Consider the following 19,683-nt stretch of genomic DNA (forward strand, 5'->3'; position numbering starts at 1 on the left):
AATTAGACTCAACATGGAGGCACCATGAAATTCCCAGAAAGCCTCCTGTATGCTAAACTCCACCCAAGGTGTGCATTCAATTAGGCCACCACCCCTAACTCATCCACACTCAGGGATCCTCCTCTGGCCCCATTGGCAGCTCTCAGGCCCCGGTATGATGCGTGTCTCTCCATGTGGGGTGGCCCACACTCACGCGTGGATGTGTATTCGCTCTGTGGCTTTTAAATAAATCCTGCCCTCCCTGGGCACTGCATTTAGGCCTCTGCTTTAAATTCTTATGGGGGGGGGGGGGGACAAGCACTTGGAATGCAGATGAAGACACACAAGCCCTTGGTAGTTGCACTGGCCTGGGGGCAAGCTGGGCTCAGGGCAGGTCAGACAGGGGTAGCAGGAGCTCCCAGACGCATGCTCTCCCCCTGGTCAGAAGCTGCTCCGTGCACGTCACCCCCCCACCCCTCGGCCGGCCTGGGGTCCAGCAAGGACAGCTCACCCTTCCTGCAGCTTTCACTGCCTGCTCTTCTCAGACAGACAGATGGACGGGGAGGTGGGAGAGATCAACCAAGCCTCAGCACTCTCTCAGAGATGCACAACCAGGGGGAGCCTCTGGAGGCCACAGCCAAGTCCGGGAGAAGGGTGAGTCCCTAAGCCCCCCCCCCCCCAATGCACTTCACTCTCCTCGGCCCACCCACCTGTTCCCAAAAAGCCAGTCAGGAAAAAAAAAAAACAAAACTTCTGTTTGGGCCCTTTGTTATTTATTCTGCATAGGTAATACAGTCACGTGGTTCAAAGGTCAAAACGCACAGAAGTACTTAGTCCCATCCCCCCCACAGGTCATCAGCGCCACTCACTTCCTCGGAATATCCAGAGACAGCGATATGCATCATGCGGTCTCCACTTTTGTTGGAAAGTGCACTATACACATTTCTGCGCCTTGCCTTTTTCACTTGAACGTTATTCCATTTTAATATTGAAAAGTGTAGAATTATTTTAGCTGCACAGTGTTAGGATGGACAACTATATCAGAACAGACTTCACCCAGCCCAGGGGCAGGCGCTTCTGTTGTCTCCAGTCTTGTTCTTTCCCTGCACCCGCCCCCCATCCACACTCCAAAAAGGGGAGCAGGGACGAGAGGCCCCAGAGAGGAGCCCCTCCAGGCTCCAGGGCACCCAAGCTCATTTGCATGCCTGCCTGTGATTGGACAGCCTCTGGCCTGGGGGCTGAGTTCCTGGGACTTTCTGCTTCCCCTTTTGGTGCCCCTCCCCCTATCCCCTCCCAGTCTCCCATATTGGCTGCTGCAGAATACAGTGGCAGCCGGTCACACAGCCTTGGCACCAAATGAACGTTCATTATCAGTGCATACACAAAACCACCTGAATGCTAGCCGGAGCTGCTGTCCCCATGGCCACCTTTCTCCAGCCGCAAGTAGGCAGAGGGAGCTGCCTGGAAATACCCAGACGAGGACAGGGGTGGGGCATCTCCTGCTCCCAACAGGTGACAGACGCAGGGCACCGGCAGGAGCTCTCCTCCCCATTAGGTGCCCCAGTGCATCTTTGAGACCTCCACAGGCCCAGGCCCAGGGAGGAAACCAGGGTTGAGGAGTGCAGGCTGGGCTAGGACAGACATCCTGCCAGGACAGGACAGCAGACCCTGCCCTGGGGTCTCCTTGCAGTCCTTGGCCTGAAAAGATTTGAAAGATCCAGAAAACAAGCATCTGGAAAAAGCTTTGTCTTCTCTCCAGGAGGCTCCTGCCGGGCCCCTGCTGCCCTGCCTGGGGTGGGGACTCAGCACAGCTGGGACTGGCAGGGCTGAGTGTCCCTGGGTCCGCATTGGCAAGCTCCGGACGCCGCGGGCAGGGTGTCAGGTAAGGGCGAGGCCTTGGGGCAGGGGAAGGGACATGGGAAGGAGAAGAGGGAGCCAGGCGGCCCAGCCCCATGTCCAGCTGCTGCCTCCCCCCTCACACCCTGGCTCTGGGCCCCCCTCCGGCCAGATTTCCCAGGAGCCCCTAGTCGTGAGCGAAGCCCCCATGGGAGAAGGCAGGGAGCTCGGGGGCACAGGCAGCAACCTGGGGCAGGCAAGCCAGGGGGTTGAGCTCACAGGCCCCGGCGTCCTGGTCCCCCTGGAAGTAGATGGCGTCTGCGGAGTAGAAGGAGGGGTCCTCGTCAAAGAAGTTGTAGGGTCGCAGGAAGAAGCCCACGCCGTTGGCCACTGTCACCGTGTTGGGAATGTCCTCTGCGTGCGGGATGTGCAGAAAGCCAGCTGTCACCCAGGCCACCAAGTCCTGGGGGGGAGAAAGAGGGTCCTGAGGGCGCTCTGTAGCGGGGAGGACTCAGCAGCCCAAGGGTCTTGAGTCTCGAAAAATTTTCTCCTGGCTCCGAAGTCAAAACATAAACAGTGCATTCCATGCTGGGAGCTGCCTCGCTGTTGCTGGCCAGCACCCTCCACCTGTGACATTTCCCATTGCGTCACCTCTGCCTCCCCACCCCAGGGCTGCCTCATCTCTAGCCCCCCAACTCTCTGAGGGTTCCCAAATCACTACCCAGGAAGCCAGGGTAAAAGGAGGGGTGGAGGGCTTGGGGGGCATACACAGGCTGACACTGAGAAATTCTTTGTTAGTGCTCAAGCCAGAATGGTAAGAGTTGCAGACACAGGAAACGTGACCTTCCCGGTGACTTCCAGCCCTTCTTGCATCCTGGGGCCCAGAACGCACTCAGTGTGCAAAACTGGGGCTCAGAGGGCTCCAGGGGCTGCAGGACAGCCCACGGTCCACACCCAGGGTCTGCACATGGACCCCCAGCCAGGCAGACCCCCAGGTCTACTGCAGGGCAGAAGGCAGGCGTCCACTGCACCCCCAGGAGCCCTCCCAGGAGAAGGCAAGGCCTCCCTCCCTCTGCCTCCCACGGTCAGCTGACCTCTCCGGCGACAGTCTCATTATTGATGAAGCTTGCAAAGTGCACGGTGGGCGCCCAAGGGTCGTTCTGATTGAAGACACTGCTGCTGCGGGGCTCCTGCTCCTTCCGCTGGGTCACGGCCAGCTGGTACCTAGGTCAGGTGGCCATGGTCACTAGCTCCGTCCTGCCGCCCGATTACGACGGGGGGGGGGGGAGTGCTCAGCTTCTCAGCCTCCCTCCCACGTGCACACAGCGGCATACCCTCCTGCCACTCTGCAGGATGTGCCCTCCCCCTCCAAAACAGAAGGGCGCTCTCACTCCTGTAGTGCCCGGCTGTGCCCACTACTGACTGGAAGATCCTCCGGAGACCCATCTCACCCGGCGTATGGTCTGCTCCGCTTCCAGGCCTCCGTCCCACTCTCCCACCTCCCCCAGCCCCCTCCGACACCCGCCGCTCACCTCCCCCAGCTGAAGGCTCTCTCCACGGGGCTGCTCCGGGGCAGCGGCTCCCCAGCAAAGCTGACCGGCTGGATGCGGTAGCCCCGGGCGTGACCCCACTTGTTGCTCTGGTTGCTGGCCAGGTACAGGTAGCGAGGGGTGGCGCCCCCCAGGGGGAAGGCAGCCTGCTCCTCCGTCTCCAGCCGTCTCCGGGTCACCTGCAGCCTCTGCATCTGGTGCTCAGGGTGCCAGGGCACAGCCGTGGGGACAAAGGCCATGTCCTCCGCCCAGACCCAGTTCTCCAGTCCTGCAGTGGGGAAGGCTGGTCATGCAGCTGCCCTGGGCCAGGGGAGAGAGGGCTCCAAAGAGCATCCCGGGACCGCGGGAGGCCCTGCTTCCCCCATCCCCAGCATACCCTCCACCCTTCAGCCGAAGCTGTTGCCCTGTAAATTAAACCATTGCTTCAAGATGCCATTCGTGCATCCTCTCAACGTTCTTTAGCAGAGGGGACTACGCAGGTCCCTAGGGATGGAGGTGAGTGCCACATCACCTTACCCACCCACGCTCATGGTTCAGCCATGTGAGCAGAGCAAGGCCAAGGCAGGGTCAGGGTTACAGGAATACAGGCACAGGCAGGGTCAGGGGCCCCTCCTGGGCAGCCTTTTGACCTGGCCTTAAGGATGTCACCAAAGGAGAGGACATGGGGGAGGGCGTTTGGAATCCTGATGCAGCTGCTGCCTGGGACGCCCACATCCCCTTTCAGGGTCCCTGGGCTCCACTCCTGACTCCGTCTCCGCTCATCTGAGTCTGGGAGGCAGCGGATTATAGCTCAAGTACTTGGGTCCCTGCACCCATATGGGAGAACTGGACTGAGTTCCCAGCTCTGGGTTTCAGCTTGGCTTAGTAATGCAGGCATTTGGGGAGTGAACCAGCAGATGGGAGATCTCTATTTGTCTGTCTCTCTGCCTTTCAAATGACTAATTTTTAAAACAAACAAACAAAGATGACGTGGAAAAGCGTTTTGGGCAGAGGCAAAACCTGAGCCCAGATGCAGAATGCTAACTGCAACGCGTGGATCGGGCGTCCAGAGTGTGACGAGGACAGAACTTGGGGGAGGATCTGCAAGCAGGTTGCAGCCACGCTAAGAAGGGAAGGGCCCTGTGCTCGCTCTGCAGAGGGGACCCTGCAGGTGATGGGGAAAGTGACAGCTGGGTGAGGAGCTGGGGGTCGGCAGGCAGCGCCGTCTGGGGCTGGGAGGACCCTGAACACCACCGCAGCGAGGGTGGGGGCAACAGAGAGAGTGCCGGCACCTGCAGGGCGGGGCAGCAGGCCTGAGCTGTTTCAGATACGGAACAGAGGGAAATCTGCTGAAGACCTCAAAGCGGGAAGGACGGTGAGAGGCGACAAGAACTCCCCGGCTTCTCAGAGCCCCGGCTCTGTGAACACCAGCTCCAGGAATGTGTAGAACGCCCCTCCCCGTACCCATCGTGCCCCGGCCCGGCCCCGAGAGAGGAGAGAGACGGAAAAGCAGAGAGCAGCAGGGTGCTCCCAAGGAAATGTATAACCCCGGGGGGTTCGTGCCAGGGACTTGGCAGAAGGCAAACAGATGCTCAGGGCACTGGTACCACTGGCCAGCCAAGGAGATGTGAGTGGGAAAACAAATGGCTGGCTCAAAACGTGAGGCCCATGCAAGTGAGAGGGAAGGAAGACCCTATTAGCCCAGGCCCTGCCTCTTCCCTGAGCTTAGCCATTTCTCAAGATTTTCTAAGCATGTCGCATAGACGGAGGTCACGTGCCCCTAGCTAGTGAGTTCAGCTCCACATAAAACTCAGCAACCAGCACTCTCCCAACCAGCAAAGAGAGGGCCAAGGAAATCCACCTCTTCCTTTCCTGGGTGACCCAGAGAGAACCGAAAGCCAGTGGAGATGAGCCCTTCAGGACCCCTCCGGGACGCCTTACCTGCTACGTCCAGATCCACCTTGAAGTGGGCGCTGTGGGTGTGAACCGTGCCCAGTGTGTGCGCCCCGACTTGATTCCCAAATGTTCGGGCAGCACCAAAGAAAAAGGATGAGCTGATGTAGCCGGTGGCGTGGAATTTGACCTCCACGGCCCCGTTGGGGTGGAACATCATATCCCACACATAGTCGTAGTTGAGCAAGGTGGAGACAGACCTGAAGATCAGCACTGTCTCCACGACGCCCCCGAAATAGTGGGAGTGGATGTCCGAGTGGTGGCGCCGCAAGGGCAGGCCCTGGTTCTGTTCAAACACACAGAAGGCATCGCGCACCGTCTTGGGGGTCTGGGACTCCAAGAGGAAGTGCCAGTCCACGTAGGTGGCCAGGGACGGGCAGTCCACGCCACGAGTCAGTGGCGTGGCATATTTGCCCATGCCAAAGCCGCCGTCCAGATAGCGGGTCAGCATTGCAGCAGGAGAATTTCCGCCATAGATGGTCACGGCTTCTTGGAGGCTGATCTCATAGGCCAGCCGCTCCCCCTTGAAGCGCACGTCGAAGACCCTCGGGCCACTGAATGCTCCCAGGCCGAAGGAGAAGGTCCACAGGGAGGAGGCCACGCGGGTGCCCTGGACGCTGAAGCGAGGGCCCTGGGGGTGGAACTGCAGAGGTGGCGCTGGGCCTGGGGGCACCTGGGGCTTCAGCGACCACCACCCACCTGTCCCGTTGTTTGGGATCAGCACCACGTTCACCCGGCCGGCCTCAAACTCCTCCTCCAGCTGGGCCAGGCTCTCATAGTAGCGGCCTTGATAGAACACCTTCTGGATGCGCCAGTGGGCAGGGTCCAGGGCCTTGTGGTTGACCAGCAGCTCCAGCCCCACAGGGTTCAGGAAGAACCCAGCCCCCACGATGTTGTAGTAGAGGCCAAACCAGGTGGCCCGGTCCCCGGACTGCAGGCCCCGGGGGGCTACCGTCAGCACTGCCAGGTTGCGTGCCCCAGGTTTGTAGAAGCAACAGTGGTGCAGGAGCCCGGCGGCGCGGGGCAGCTCTCTGTCGAAGATCATGTCGTCTATGTCCAGGTACTCTCGGGCCAGCACGGGGCGTCGGTAGTAGGGCAGGGGGCCCCCGTGCCGCTCCACCGTCACATCCCGCATGTAGCTAGGGTGAGGCAGTGGCCCCACCAGCAGCTCACTCACGTTGGGCTGGGGCTGTGCGCCAAAGAAGACGATGGCCAGCGCCTCCCGGGCAGGTGCGGGGCCTCCTCTGTCCAGGTGGGCCAGGGCCGCAGCCTTGGGGGGCAGCTGCAGCTCCACCGAGAAGACGCAGTTGTCTGAGGGCTGGGCCTGGGCCGCGTCCACCAGCCCTGGCCCCAGCCGCTGGGTCAGGAAGCTCATGACAGCTGCCAGCTCCTCTGGGCTCAGGTCTGCAAACAGCTGGCTCTGGCCGGGGTGTGTCCAGCCCTGGGCGCTGGGGGACGCCGAGGGGCAATGCGGTGGCTGGTTGGGTTCACCCCCATTTGCACTCCTGCCTACCAGCAGGACACAAACCAAGGCAAAAATGGTGATGACTGCCAGAGCAAGCAGCACCAGCGTGGTCTTCTGGTTCATGGTCCCTGAACAGGGGTGGCGGATCCCAGAAGACGGGTGCGGTGTCGTCTGGGGCCGGCTCAGAGGGGGCTCTCTTGGCTCCTGGACTGGGGGCGCCCGGACTCTGCTGGAGGTTCCCAGGAGTCAGCTGCCTAGGACGGAGGGGGAAGGACCCAGGGAAGCTGGGGCCAGGGGAGGGGCGGGCCGGGGTTGGGGGCGGGTCCGAGCAGGGCCGCAGCGATTTCCACAGACCGTACATGGCTTTGTCCTCCAGTCTCCAATTCAGACTCTGCTCTGGGTCAGGGTTGGAGCTGGGGAAAGCTTGGGATGGGGGAAGGGGAAGGAGGCTGGTCTGAGCAGGGAAACCACCGTGGGCAAGGAGCTGGGGCTGCAGGGCAGCCCCACGTCCCTCAGTGCAGCCCCTTCCCTGGCCACCCCCCGCCCCGCCCCCTTCCAGGGCCAGATGTTCTCTTTCCTGCCACTGGGAACTATTGTTCTTCCAAGGAAACCCCCACCCCAGCCCCTTCAGCTTCCCAAGCCACATTCCTTGGCCAGGTCTCTCCCCTCCATTGCTAATTTCCTTGGTCAGAGTCCTCAACAGTCCCAGGGGAGTCTACGTAAGCAAAGAGCAGACACTCAAGTAAGATCTTTGCAGCGTTTTTTATTGTTAATCCCACAGAACACTTTCCAGCACTCCACCTGCTCTTCCTTTCGAGTGCACACACAGGAAGAAAGACCAACACAACGTGAGTCCCTGCTGTTTCGGGCGCTAGCGTCTGTGGTACTTTCACTCAAGTATTTATTTCAAAACTGCTTTTTATTTAATGTATCATTTAAGAAAACAAACAGAAAGAACAAAGGGACTATACGGGGATTTGGGAGTTGGGATAGCAGGTACGATTAAAACTCGGGGAACAGTGAGAACAGAGAGGAAGGTGCAGTGTCTCCGGCCCCACCCCCTCTGGACTAGAAGCCGCGGTAAGAGAAGGCGGGCAAGTCTGGGGCACAGGCCGCCCGGTGCGGGGTGCAGGCTGCCAGGTTGACACGGCAAAGCTCGGCATCCTGGCCCTTCTCAAAGAATACACTGCTGGGGGAGAAGATCGAGGGGTCCTCATCGAAGAAGTTATAAGGTCGGAGCAAGAAGCCCACCCCGTTCCCCACGGTCACGGTGTTGGGGACATCCTCCGCGTGGGGAATATGCAGGAAGCTGGCTGTCACCCAAGCCACCAGATCCTGCAGGAAGAGGGAGGAGCTGGGGGGGTCTCTGGAGGCAAAACCCAAACACCCACGTGCAGCCCGGCCCCGTGCCCACGCGGCTCGCAGTGGCCCATGTGAGCAGCTGGGGGGTCCCGGGGGCTGGCCTCTCCCCACGGGGGTGACCTATGGTGATCAGCAGAGCCCCTCAGCCCCTGAATCAGAACCAGCAGCCACGCAGCCAGGCCTGCAGGGGCCCCTCCTCAGGCTCCAGAGCTACCCACCTCTCCTAAGAGGGTCTCGTTGTCAATGAAGTCGGCGAAAGCCACGGTGGGCGTCCAGATGTCATTCTGGTGATAGATGCTGCTGCTCCAGGGCTCCTCCTCCTTCCTTCGCGTCACCGCAAGCTGGTATCTGACCAGGGATTGTTGCAGGAAGACCGTGTTGGGAGGTGGCAGGGGCCGCCACTGGCCCCGAAGTCCTTTGGATTAGGCTCTGTGTGAGGTCATTTCCCACCCGGCATCTATTTGGCTGTGAGGGACGGGCCAGGGATGAACCATGAGCACTGGCAGTAGGCTGGGTCTCCGGGGGCTGGGGTGGGGGATGGGCCCATCCTTCCCCACCCCCCACCACCCCAAGCCCTCCTCACCTCCCCCAGCTGAGCGCCCTCTCCATGGCACTCTCCAGGGGCACGTGTATGCCGAGGGGGCTGTGGATCTGGATTCGGTACCCGCGCTGGTGACCCCAGGCATTAGTCTGGTTGCTAGCCAGGTACAGGTAGCGGGGAAGGGGGCTTCCCCAGGAAAAAGCTGCCAGGTCCTCCCTTCCTAGGACCTGCCGCGTCAGCTGTGGGCGCTGCAGCTGGTACTCAGGGCTCCAGGGAGCTGCCACAGGCTTAAACACCACGTCTTCAGCTAGCACCCAGTTTTTCAGCCCTGCCAGGGTGAGGGAAGGGAGAGGAGTTCCATACCAGGTGAAGCGGCACAGACATCATCCCTCCCATGATGCCGCAGCCTGGCCCTGCACTCCCTGGCGAGTGGTTGCTGTACAGAGCACAGATTCAGAACATTCTACCATTGTGCAAAGTCCTATCAGCACTGGTCTGCCCAACAGGCCCCACCAATGTGCTTCTTCCCGGTACCCTGGCACAAAGCTGTCCTGCTGCTGTGCCCAGCAAGCGGACGACGCCTGCAGATGATCAGTAACAGCCCTGAAGCCAGGAAAGGTGTGATCTCCGTCTTGGAGAACCTAGCTTCGAAGAGCCAATCCCCTTCGCGCTCCCCCGCACACTCCCCCACCCCCAGCTCTGAGACTTGGCTTCTTCACGGGGCTGGGAGTGCCTCCCGTGTGTTTAAAGGGTGCACATTTCTGTCTTCCCATTGTCCTGCAGCCCCTTGGAGTTCTATTGTATTCAGAACTCAACTCAGCGTTCACATCACAACCTTCCCTCCCGCAGATCCGGAGTTCAGTTCCTTTAACCGCGACCCCCTCTGAAGGCCGCTAGCGCCTCTACTGGGCAGGCAGGACTCTGCATGCCCGCAGGGGGAGGGGCCTGACAGCCTGGTGCCCCACAGCACCAACAGGGCTGCACACCCTAGGGTGCCAACACATAGTACTTGATGTGACTTCCCCAAATGAGCCATTTTAAGGGCAAAAACGCCCAAGAGAACCTTCTCAGAAAACAGTGTCCAAACCTGCCAGGGAGTCACCTGATTAATACAATCATGTCTGCTATTGCTTTCTTAGTCCTCTGGCCCCACACCCCCACCACAAGCTCAAGTGCAACAGCTCACAGGGTCACACGCCAAGCCTCACCCTGCAGAAGCTGAGAGAATGCTTCCCACGCAATACGCTGTTCTGCGGCACTGCCCCACCTCCCCCCACCCCCTGCAGCTGTCCCAACTGGAAAATGTTGACCCTGGTGGGCTTCTTTCTGGATCCGCCAGGAGTCACAGTTCTCTGTGCTTTCAAATCCCTCTGTCCAGCCACAGCAAGTCTGTTGTGCACCTGCTGACCCTGGAGCCCTCTGTGCTGTGATGGCCCTCCCGGTGAGGACAGCGGCAGCCACCCTGGCCATGGAAACGTCCCCTACTCCTGCCACTTCCCAAGCCCCAGTTCCATCTCTACACCCTGGCTGAAAACTGTTGGGACAGCCTGCTTCCCGGCCCAAGTCTGCTCAGCCCCCTGCCCTCTCCACCCTGCCCCTCTCCCTCAGGATGAGCGCGGCAGGAGCCAGTGCCCCATCCAATCTCAGGCAGGGCCAAGCCACCCACCCACGGCATCACTCAAGGTTAAGGCACCCACGCATGGCCACTGCACTGCTTCATAACTGCTGCAGTACAAGGGGCTGGGGACTGGGTCCCTGCAGGGGAACCCGGTTCACCTTTCGCCAGACTCCTGGTAGCCCACAGGCTAATTGCCCTCGACCACCACACCTAAGCAGTCCCTGCTCTCTGGCCACAGCAACCATGGTTCTTGCCTCAGCGACCTCAGCTCCAGCTGGGCAACTCCCTTCCCTCTGCCCCACACGCCAGCCCCAACCCCCATCCTGAGCACTCACCTGCGACATCCAAGTCCAGCTTGAAGTGGAAGGCATGTGTGTGCACTGCCCCCAACACCCGCTCCCCCACGCGGTTCCCAAAGAGGAGGCTCTCGGCTCCCCCGCTGAGGAAGGCCGTGTTGATGTAGCCTGTGGCGTGGACCCGCCCCTCGAGCGCCCCATTTGGGTACAATACAAAGTCCCAAATGTAATCATAGTTGCCCACAGTTGACACAGACCTCACCACAAGAGCCGAGCTGGCCAAACCACCATAGAAATGACTCCCAATGTAATTGTGGTGCCTTCGAAGTGGTAGTCCCTGGGCCTCCTCAAATATACACACAGCCCCTGGGAGCAGCTGGGCTGTCCCTTTGCCCATTAATATGTGGATGTCCACCATCGTGGCCTGATAGGGGCAGTCGACTCCTCGCACCAAGCCTCGGCTGTTGCGGCCTAGTCCGTAGCTGCTATCCAAGTAGCGTGTCGTCATGGTCTTGGGCGAGTCAGCACCATACAGAGTCAGACACTCCTGCACACTCACCTCATACGCTACGCGCTCACCCCTGAACCGAACGTCAAAAATCCTCAGGCCACTGAACACCCCGTGACCGAAGGTAAATGCCCAGAGGGGAGATACCACCAGGCTCCCCTGTACGCTGTACTGGGCACCCTGGGGTGAGAAACGAAGTGTGGGGAGAGGGCCTGGGGGCACCCGAGGTCTCAGCGATGAAGCCCCCCCTGGTGGGGGTAGAGGGACTCTGATCACTTCCAGCCGGCCAGCTTTAAACTCCCATTCCAACTGGCCCAAGTCTGCATAGTAGTGCCCAAGGTAGAAGACCTGCTGGACAGACCAGTGGACAGGGTCCAGGGCTCTGTGGTCCAGCAGGAGCTCCAGCCCCACGGGATGGAGGAAAACACCAAGACCTGAGATGTTATGGTAGAGGGCTATCCACGACGCTCGGTCCCCTTCAGAGCGCAAACCACTGGGGGCGGCCCGCAGAGCCGCTAGAGTGGAGCCATTGTAGTTCAAGACGGAAGCCAGGAAGACGGGTGCCTTGGGAAACTCCTCCTCTTTCAAGTGCCTCCACATCTGGGCAAACTCAGTTCTCAGCACGGGGCGCCGGTGGTAGGGCAGGGGGCCCCCGTGCCGCTCCACCGTCACATCCCGCATGTAGCTAGGGTGAGGCAGCGGCCCCACCAGCAGCTCACTCACGTTGGGCTGGGGCTGTGCGCCAAAGAAGACGATGGCCAGCGCCTCCCGGGCAGGTGCGGGGCCTCCTCTGTCCAGGTGGGCCAGGGCCGCAGCCTTGGGGGGCAGCTGCAGCTCCACCGAGAAGACGCAGTTGTCTGAGGGCTGGGCCTGGGCCGCGTCCACCAGCCCTGGCCCCAGCCGCTGGGTCAGGAAGCTCATGACAGCTGCCAGCTCCTCTGGGCTCAGGTCTGCAAACAGCTGGCTCTGGCCGGGGCGTGTCGTGGGCTGGGCGCTGGGGGACGCCGAGGGGCAGCGAGGAGGATGGCTGGAACCACCTTGGCTGGTCAGCAGGACATAGGCGAGGGCAAAGATGGTAACAAGGGACAGAGCCAGGAACACCAGGACCACCTTGACATTCATGGTGGAGGCTCCAAGCTGCAATCATCGAGTCCCACCAGCAGCACCTTCCACACACTGACATCAACTCAGGGTTTATATTCACTAGGATGGATAGGAATGGAGAAGACTCCACCCTGTGGGCTGGACGGGAAATTTCTGACCTTGATTTATGTAATTCTGTTCCAATTTTCGGCCCTGCGGTTTGGCTCAAGGTACTACTTTGCACATGTATAGCCTCCTCCTTGTCCCTGAGCTCCTCCTGGGAGCAGTCAGCAGCCACCCCTGACTGCCATCATTCAGACCAGGCAGGAGGAGCTCGGGATCAACACTAAACTCCACTTTCCACCAGAATGAGCGAGAAAGATGGCAAATTGCAGATGCCTGATCAAGCCACACCACACACAGGCACCAAACCATCCATCTCCCTGCCTCCCTGCTGGCGCCCTTGATTTGCAGTCTCTGGCCCTTTCTACCCAAGTCAGTGAGAGAGGAGTGGCTGAGGGCCTGGGCTGGGCAGGCAGACGTGCGCCCTCAGGGGAGACACTTGCCCGCGTCTACGCAGACCTACCTACAGACTGCTGCAGGTTCAATGCGCTCACACACGTGAGGCACGCAGCTGCCTGACGCAGGGCAGGCTTTCAAACGCTGCTCACAGTTGGCACTGCTCCTGCACTGTTCGTGTGCAGACAACAAGGGGTCACTGGAAACCAGAAGGCTACTTGCAAGATGGAAATTAAGGAAACTTTATTTCAGAGGGAGAGGGGGTCCTAGGCAGCTTTCCATGTCATTTTGAAAACCAAGTCTTGCAGTCTCCTCAAGAAATTTAAGACATTATTCGGAGAGGAGAGTGATCATCAGGTAAAGAAAACCACTGGGGAGGCTGCGCCTTGAACCAGGTCATTCCCCAGATGTGAACCTATAGCAGCCTCTAGTGGCAGTTAGAGGGTACTACCAGGGAAGGAAGGGACTGGGACCTTGCGCAGGGAGGGCTTGGGTCACAGAACTCAGACGGAACACAATGAAGGACCCACCCTTGCCTGTTGGTGGGCAGAAGCCTCCATCTTCCCACCATTCCAAAGAGGCAGCTCAAGCGGCACTGAGGACAGCGACAGGGTGCCGAGGTCTGTGGAGGGGGCGTTTGTGGGCACCCACAGGAGGATGGTACGTCCCTAGCCCCAAGAGCATGGCACCCAGGTCTGCGGCTTTAGAAAGAGGTCAAAGTACCTGTATTTAATAATTTCTTGACATGGTAAAAGAATTTTACATTACGATCCAAGGGTGGTCGGGTGAGGAAGGGCAGCGAACAATCCAACAAACAAAAAGGGAAGCTGAGAAACTCGGGGGGGGGGGGGGAGCTTCAGCTGGAAGGGAGCTGGGTGAGCAGGGCCACCGCCCACCTAAAATGCGATCGGTTTGTTACTGAGAACTACTCATGGGAAGACAGCATCCTGACTCCACTCCTATAGAATACTGGGAGTAAACATGATGCATCCCAGGTGGAAACATGACTGGGACTCGGAAGACAGACGGGGAGAAGAAAAGAAATGGCCAGAGTCAGCGGCAGGCTGACCGCGGTAACAGGCTCTCCAGCAGGGGAGCACGGGAAAGCTGGGGGCGGCCGAGGGGAACACAGACGCTGTAACAGTGAGTGGTGTCTCCAGAAGCCGAGAGAGAGGCAGCAACTCTTCTGCGGTTCTGACCTGCCCAGCATGCTCTGACATACACACACGTGTTTGCGTGTGTGTGCACAAGCGCACACACATACACCAACAGCTGCTTTCCCTGGAAGCACAATACTATAAATAAGAAAGAAAATATCTCCCAACAAGAAAGGCCGACAGGAGCAGCAGCGTCCGGCCACCCCGGCTGCAGACACCCTCGCCCCAGTCTAACACGGGCCTGGGAGAGGGCACCCAGAGTCCGAGAACCAGCCTCTGTCGTGCCGCCAGAGGATGCGAGACACGGGAAGAGGCCTTCCCCGGTGCTCCGCGTCCCACCTCTTGTCCTCCTCCAGCTCACCTGGGCACCAACACGAACAGAAGCAGAGGGACGATGGGCCTAGGACGTTTTTTCATTGGGGCAGAAGACAACTAAGACAACTATCACCTCCGGAAAGCTCTGTGCGTGACGGGGGCCATGGGGCAGGAAGTGTATGTTAGGTAATGGAGCAGGGGGGCGAGTGTGTGCGTGTCTGTGTGTTCACGCACACACACATGTGCATGGGGAAACCCCAACTACAAAAACCTCTGTGGCAGTGAGGGGCACAGCAGAAGGCCTAGGCTATTTCCTGTCACCATCAGGTTCCAGGGGGGATGTGTGCAGATGGTACACCCTACATCATCACCAGGGAAGCTGTGACAGCGAGGAGTCCATGTCCCCCAGAAGCAAGACACTAGCTTTATGTCAGGAAGAGAGGAGCTGGTGCCCTTGCCACTCCAGCTCCTACAAACACCTAGCAATTTCCCTATAGTTCCCTCAGCATCTAACTAATCACAAAAGAAGGCAGCAAAGCCCAAGACACAGGAGGAGTGGGAGAGAAAATGCCAGTATTCCTGTGCCAACACCCTGCACCCCACACCTGGGATTCTCCAGAAACGAGGACAGACTGGGTATGCAGTAGTGGGGAAGGGAAGAGTAGAGTTCCTGAGGCCTGAAAAAAGAGGTAAACACATCACAGAACTAGATGAGAGTTTCATTCGACTCTAACTAAAAACAGAGAGGTGTGATACTATTTCCAGCCAGTTTCCCCATCACGATAGTCAGGTAACAAACCAAGGCAATGTCGGTCTTGAGCCAGACTCACAGAGTCCCCTGGCCCTGGCCCTGGCCTCAGTACAGCGTCTCTGCATTGCTGCTCCGGGGCCGTTTGATCTTCTCGATATTTTTGAGGATCATGTCATGCAGAGTGACCTGCGAGAGATCAGGGAACCACGCATCAGTGCGCCCACGGCCCCCATGAGTCTTTAAGCACTCATTTGCATAATTCCAATTCCACTCACCTGTACCCATTCAGAGCAGCTGCGCTCTTAATCTTATACCCCATCATTGGGAGTAACTGGGTATCTGCAAGGCCCCAAGGCCTTGTATGGATCCCTTAGTACACTAAGAATTTCACTAAGTCCTTTCACGTATCTCATTTCCAAAAACCCTTTTTTTGTGCAGCAGATAAACAAAACTCTAAGTCCTCTTTTAGAGATGAAGAAATCGAGGTTTGAGTCTGAACAAGGTGAAGGTCACACACTGCAAACGACCTTGGCTCCTTCTGACTCTGCAGCCACACCTCAGCCATTTTATTCTACTGCACACCCCTGACCCAGCCACACAGCCTCAGGATCTCATGGTTCTAACACTCAGCTGAGGAGCAAAGTTTCTCTACTCATTTAACCCTCAAGCCCCACCTGCACCCTGTAGGGTTTGAGAACTGAGAGGCCAGGAGCAGGATCACTCACATATTGGTTCCTCAGCTCTGATATGATAAGCCGAAGGCTGATGTATTCTTTCTCATCAATCTCCGTCACGGTGCGGCGGTAGTCCTCCTGCAAGGAGGGCCAGAGGAAAAGTCTGCCCCACGGCCGGCGCTCCCAGCCACGGGCACTCCCCGGGGCCTGCCACCTCCACCCTCGGCCACACACCCTTACTTACCACATGGGGATATTTAGCTATTTTAGAAACCAATTTGGCTCTTGTAATATAATATCTGAAAAGAGAGAGAATAGGAGGAAGCTGCAGGAGGCCCCAGATGGTGCCTGGCAGCTCACCAGTCCCTAATTCCTGGGCCACGCCCAGGCAACCCTACCTAGAAATCTGGTCCAGATAAGATGCAGCTTCACTCTCAACGGTTCTTAGCTCTGCAACTGTCTCCTCCTGAAAAACAAAAACCCAAAACCCAGTAAATCAAAAGCCACTTCCACACCACCCCAAGCCACCCCAAAGAGAAGGGAAAAACAGAAAAAGCGGGAGGGACGAGCGTATCGCCCAACCTTTCTCTTCAGTTTGTAATGCAGGCACGCTACCTGAATGGACACTCCAAAGTTGTTCCCATCTTCTATCCTGGGAATCAGGAGCTGTACCCACATTTTCACCTGGAAGGTAAGAGCCCCAAAACACATATATGAAGACACTGGGCTTTTCTGCTGAAGACACGAAGTACCCAATTGGTACTGCTGTGGCCAGACGCTACAAATCCACGAGTTAAGACAGCTACTGTGCCAGCGGCCCACTCCAGCGCCAAGCCCCCAGCCCCTCACCCACCAGTCTCATGGTGTCAGTGGGGCTACCTGCAGTGAGCCCATGGGTCACTAGCCCCTGCCTCACCGTGTTACATTTCTCGATCAGCAGCCGGATCTCAGGTTTCACTTTCTCAATGATGTCGACCAGCTGCTGGTTGCTTTTTAGCATCCCATTGGGCATCACAAACACCTTGGTTCCTGGCAGGGACGGAAGGTCGAATGATTAGGCAGGAGGAAGACCGGGGCATCTTCCGCTCTCCTTCCCAGGCCAGCGAGGGGCTCTGACCGCTGCCCTTCGTCTGTCAGTCCTACCATGGCGCCACTGACAGAATCAGAGATGCACAGCTACGTAGATAAGCATCCAAGTATGCCAGAAGCCTAAGAACAAGAACATTAAAATGGGGCCAGCACTGTGGCGCAGCAGGTGAAGCCAACACCAGCATCCCATATGGGCACTGGTTTCAGTCTTTGCTGCTCCACTGCCAACCCAGCTCCCTGCTAAAAAAGCAACAGAAGATGACCCAAGTGCTTGGGCCTCTGCACCCACGTAGAAGACCTGGAATATGCTCCTGGCTTCGGCCTAGCCAAGCCCCAGCCACTGTGTCTGTTCCAGAGGACAGATCTCTAATTCTGCCTTTCAAATAAAGTAAATCTTTAAAGATAAATAAATCTTTAAAAATAAATAAATGCCTTAAAGACGGAACACATCAACAACTACTGCTGAGGAAATAAGTAACACGGCACCGGGGCTCCTCTGACGGATGGGAGCTGTGCGGGCTGCTGCTCCAACCGCCCTCCCTCAGCAGCCCACACGAGGTCAATGCTAAATGACGCCCCTGTCCGGAGGACTTGGGAACACTGGCTCCGGGAAACGAGAGCAGGTCTTGCTTCCGGGCTGAGGGAACGCCACATCCATCCTACTTCCCAGGGCAGGCGGTCAGGGGGAGGTCAGGGAGCACCCGGGTGGCTCTTACCTTGGAAGGCCTCTTCACACTCATCCAATCTTCGCTTCTTGTAAGTGGGCTAAGGACACAAAGAGGCAGGAATCAGCCTGCCGTACACACCCACAAGACACCCTTCAAGCAAGATTCAACCGTTCCTTGACCCTGTGGGTTGTCCTGTTCGTTTCTCCATAATTCCCCAAGTACATATAAAGCCTGAAGAAATGTTCTTGCCACAAAGCAACAACCTTGCAAGAAACACAACACTTTAAGCAACTGGGGGGAAAGGGAGGACACTATAAAGAGTAGGAAAAAGGAACCAATCGAGGCACGGTGAGGATAATTAAGGGGATGTGTACAAACTTGCTGGTTCCACGAGGGAACACCGTATCCAGTTAACAAACAAGAATTTAGCCATCGCTGGGCACTGGGAACAAAGCTAGGTGCCGAGGACACGAGGACAAGGAAGACCGTTCCCGCCTGCAGACGTGCACGTTCTACCGAGGAGACGCTGACAAAGAACAACACCGCGTCATCGTCATCGGTGTGCTAAGAGGATGCAGACGGTGACTGCACGGGAAAGGCAGGGCCTGCAGCTACACAGCAAGCACCTCTCAGCCACGAGACTCAAGGCCGTCCAACAGGCAAGAGAAGCCTGTTCACCCATGGCAAACGACGGGGGCCTGTGGCTAGGTCAGTCCACTGAGATTCCCTGTGGCATATTCACCTCGTTTTAGACATGCACATCAGGGTCTAAAAGTATCCTGGAGTCATCATGTCAGCTCCCAATGCCACCATCCCCCGATATATGTTCCAACTCCCCAGGAACTAGAAAACAGAGAACCTACTGCTTCAGAACACAAAGATAACAGAGGCCACTTACACCATCCAGTCCATCATGGCTGTTGGTGAGCAGAATGGGGTCAGGGACCGGGAGATTCATATCCGAGTGGATCTGAGTTAGGTCATGGATGTTTAGGATTGGTTCCTGAAAGAGACAGGCCCACCCTCAAAACATTGGTCTTTTCAAGCTGAACAAAGAACCATTTCATTGGAAGGGCAAGACGTGAGAGTGCTTTACAGCACAAAACAAAACAGAATCAGCACACAGTTGCTTCCGTCTGACAGAAGGGCAGGACTGAAGACGCTGGGGAATTTAAGTAAGCAAAGTATCTCTCACCTTCAAAAAACTATCAAGTTCTAACAACTTCTTTGGGAAAAAATTTGCCACCAAGTCTTCTGCCTAGATAAGGGAAAATACAACGGAATTAACAACAGTGGGAAGGGCTCCCTCCGCAATCATCTCCCAACTCCTGATCAATACGCATTTCTCTATCTATTGCACTCACCTCACTTGTGATCCGCTCCCTGAAAGAATCAACCTAAAATGAACAAAGACCACAATTCATTAAGAGCAATTCAGTACCCGGCAACAGAGGTAAGGGCAGGACGGGGAATCCCAAACCCAGCTCTCTGCCCCTCACCTGGCGATTGTAATGAGAAGCTGAGAGGCCCCCAGACTGCAAATACTTTATTTTTTTGAGGATCCATTTCTCCATCTCAGGAGAGGAAAGCGGGGCTCGGAGACAGCACCCGCCTGTCTCCTCTCCCCCTCCCTCCCTGCGTCTGAAGCTGTCTGAATTTGACAAAGACAGGGAGATGTGGGGATGTGAGATCACAAACGTGCCTACCCCAGCTCACACCTGGCCTATGACAGGAAGCGGGCCAGCCGCCAAGGGCAGGGGCAGCGCCCCCGGGGCGGGGGCGTCGCTGGGCTGGGGGACTCCCAGCTGTCACCTTTTGGCCGAAAGCACTGACTCCAACACGTGCCTGCAGAGGTCTCCCCGGGCTCTCCATCACCAGGCGCGGGGACGGAAGGCCACCCTGCAATACCCTTCCCCCTAAGGCCGTCTCCGGGCGTGGGGGGCTGGGCTGAGCCGGGCGGAAGCTCCGAGCCGGTGTCCCCAGGGAGACAAAGACACCACGGGGAGTAGGGAGGCGGTCAGACGGCTGGGGGACAGAAGCGAGGGGTGAGAAGGCCCGGACCGGTGCCGCTACCTTGAGCTTCACTTCCTGATCCACCTTCAGCAACGAGGCCATGGCCGGGCCGGGCCGTGTCCGCTCCGCTGGAGACCGGAGGCGCTGTGGGCTCCGGGGAGGGGCCAGGGGGACCTGAGGAATTCCGGCTGCCCTCGGGACCCGGCCGCCGTCTCTAGCTCACTCACTGCTCGCTCGCTTCCTCCGTCCGTGCGGTCCGTCCGCCTGCCCGCCTGCTGCCTGCTGCCTGCTCGCACTCTCCCTCGCCCTCCCGGCTTTCGCCGCTCA

At 58.0% G+C, this 19,683-nt stretch overlaps 3 protein-coding genes across 4 annotated transcripts; all 3 read right to left on the reverse strand.

Annotated features, from left to right (window-relative positions):
* Window positions 1-743: 743 nt before the first annotated feature.
* Window positions 744-7,002, reverse strand: LOC133746661 (membrane primary amine oxidase). Its single transcript, XM_062174867.1, has 4 exons — window positions 5,286-7,002; window positions 3,348-3,633; window positions 2,910-3,039; window positions 744-2,278 (listed from the first exon to the last, which is right to left on the reverse strand). The coding sequence occupies exons 1-4, from the start codon at window positions 6,883-6,885 to the stop codon at window positions 2,003-2,005; spliced, it is 2,292 nt and encodes a 763-aa protein (XP_062030851.1). The 5' UTR covers window positions 6,886-7,002; the 3' UTR covers window positions 744-2,002.
* A 524-nt stretch (window positions 7,003-7,526) lies between these two features.
* AOC2 (amine oxidase copper containing 2) lies at window positions 7,527-13,423 on the reverse strand. 2 transcript variants are annotated; one of them, XM_062174875.1, is made up of 4 exons: window positions 10,619-13,423; window positions 8,708-8,993; window positions 8,343-8,472; window positions 7,527-8,097 (listed from the first exon to the last, which is right to left on the reverse strand). In XM_062174875.1, exons 1-4 carry the CDS (start codon window positions 12,207-12,209, stop codon window positions 7,831-7,833), a joined length of 2,274 nt encoding a protein of 757 aa, XP_062030859.1. In that variant the 5' UTR covers window positions 12,210-13,423; the 3' UTR covers window positions 7,527-7,830. The 2 variants fall into 2 exon arrangements, with proteins under 2 accessions (XP_062030859.1, XP_062030860.1); XM_062174876.1 differs by lacking the exon at window positions 7,527-8,097 and having other exon boundaries at window positions 8,445-8,589.
* A 1,443-nt stretch (window positions 13,424-14,866) lies between these two features.
* Window positions 14,867-19,683, reverse strand: PSME3 (proteasome activator subunit 3). The gene is made up of 11 exons (XM_062174912.1): window positions 19,417-19,683; window positions 18,708-18,740; window positions 18,539-18,601; window positions 18,242-18,346; window positions 17,392-17,440; window positions 16,503-16,615; window positions 16,202-16,270; window positions 15,985-16,052; window positions 15,831-15,885; window positions 15,638-15,724; window positions 14,867-15,098 (listed from the first exon to the last, which is right to left on the reverse strand). Exons 1-11 carry the CDS (start codon window positions 19,456-19,458, stop codon window positions 15,018-15,020), a joined length of 765 nt encoding a protein of 254 aa, XP_062030896.1. The 5' UTR covers window positions 19,459-19,683; the 3' UTR covers window positions 14,867-15,017.

The sequence above is a fragment of the Lepus europaeus genome, chromosome 18 (assembly GCF_033115175.1).
Source record: "Lepus europaeus isolate LE1 chromosome 18, mLepTim1.pri, whole genome shotgun sequence".
NCBI classification, from domain to species: Eukaryota; Metazoa; Chordata; class Mammalia; order Lagomorpha; family Leporidae; genus Lepus; species Lepus europaeus.

What these genes read in the sequence shown, in the direction of transcription:
- LOC133746661 (XM_062174867.1), bottom strand. Translation starts at nt 6,885, where the DNA reads ATGAACCAGAAGACCACGCTGGTGCTGCTTGCTCTGGCAGTCATCACC. An exon ending in GGTGGATCTGGACGTAGCAG is followed by an intron (nt 3,634 to 5,285) that starts GTAAGGCGTCCC and finishes TCCCCACTGCAG; the next exon opens with GACTGGAGAACTGGGTCTGG. An exon ending in AGAGCCTTCAGCTGGGGGAG is followed by an intron (nt 3,040 to 3,347) that starts GTGAGCGGCGGG and finishes CACCTGACCTAG; the next exon opens with GTACCAGCTGGCCGTGACCC.
- AOC2 (XM_062174875.1), bottom strand. Translation starts at nt 12,209, where the DNA reads ATGAATGTCAAGGTGGTCCTGGTGTTCCTGGCTCTGTCCCTTGTTACC. An exon ending in GCTGGACTTGGATGTCGCAG is followed by an intron (nt 8,994 to 10,618) that starts GTGAGTGCTCAG and finishes TCACCCTGGCAG; the next exon opens with GGCTGAAAAACTGGGTGCTA. An exon ending in ACGAGACCCTCTTAGGAGAG is followed by an intron (nt 8,098 to 8,342) that starts GTGGGTAGCTCT and finishes CTCTTCCTGCAG; the next exon opens with GATCTGGTGGCTTGGGTGAC.
- PSME3 (XM_062174912.1), bottom strand. Translation starts at nt 19,458, where the DNA reads ATGGCCTCGTTGCTGAAGGTGGATCAGGAAGTGAAGCTCAAG. An exon ending in GGGAGCGGATCACAAGTGAG is followed by an intron (nt 18,602 to 18,707) that starts GTGAGTGCAATA and finishes TCCCTTATCTAG; the next exon opens with GCAGAAGACTTGGTGGCAAA. An exon ending in ACTTTGGAGTGTCCATTCAG is followed by an intron (nt 16,053 to 16,201) that starts GTAGCGTGCCTG and finishes TTTGTTTTTCAG; the next exon opens with GAGGAGACAGTTGCAGAGCT.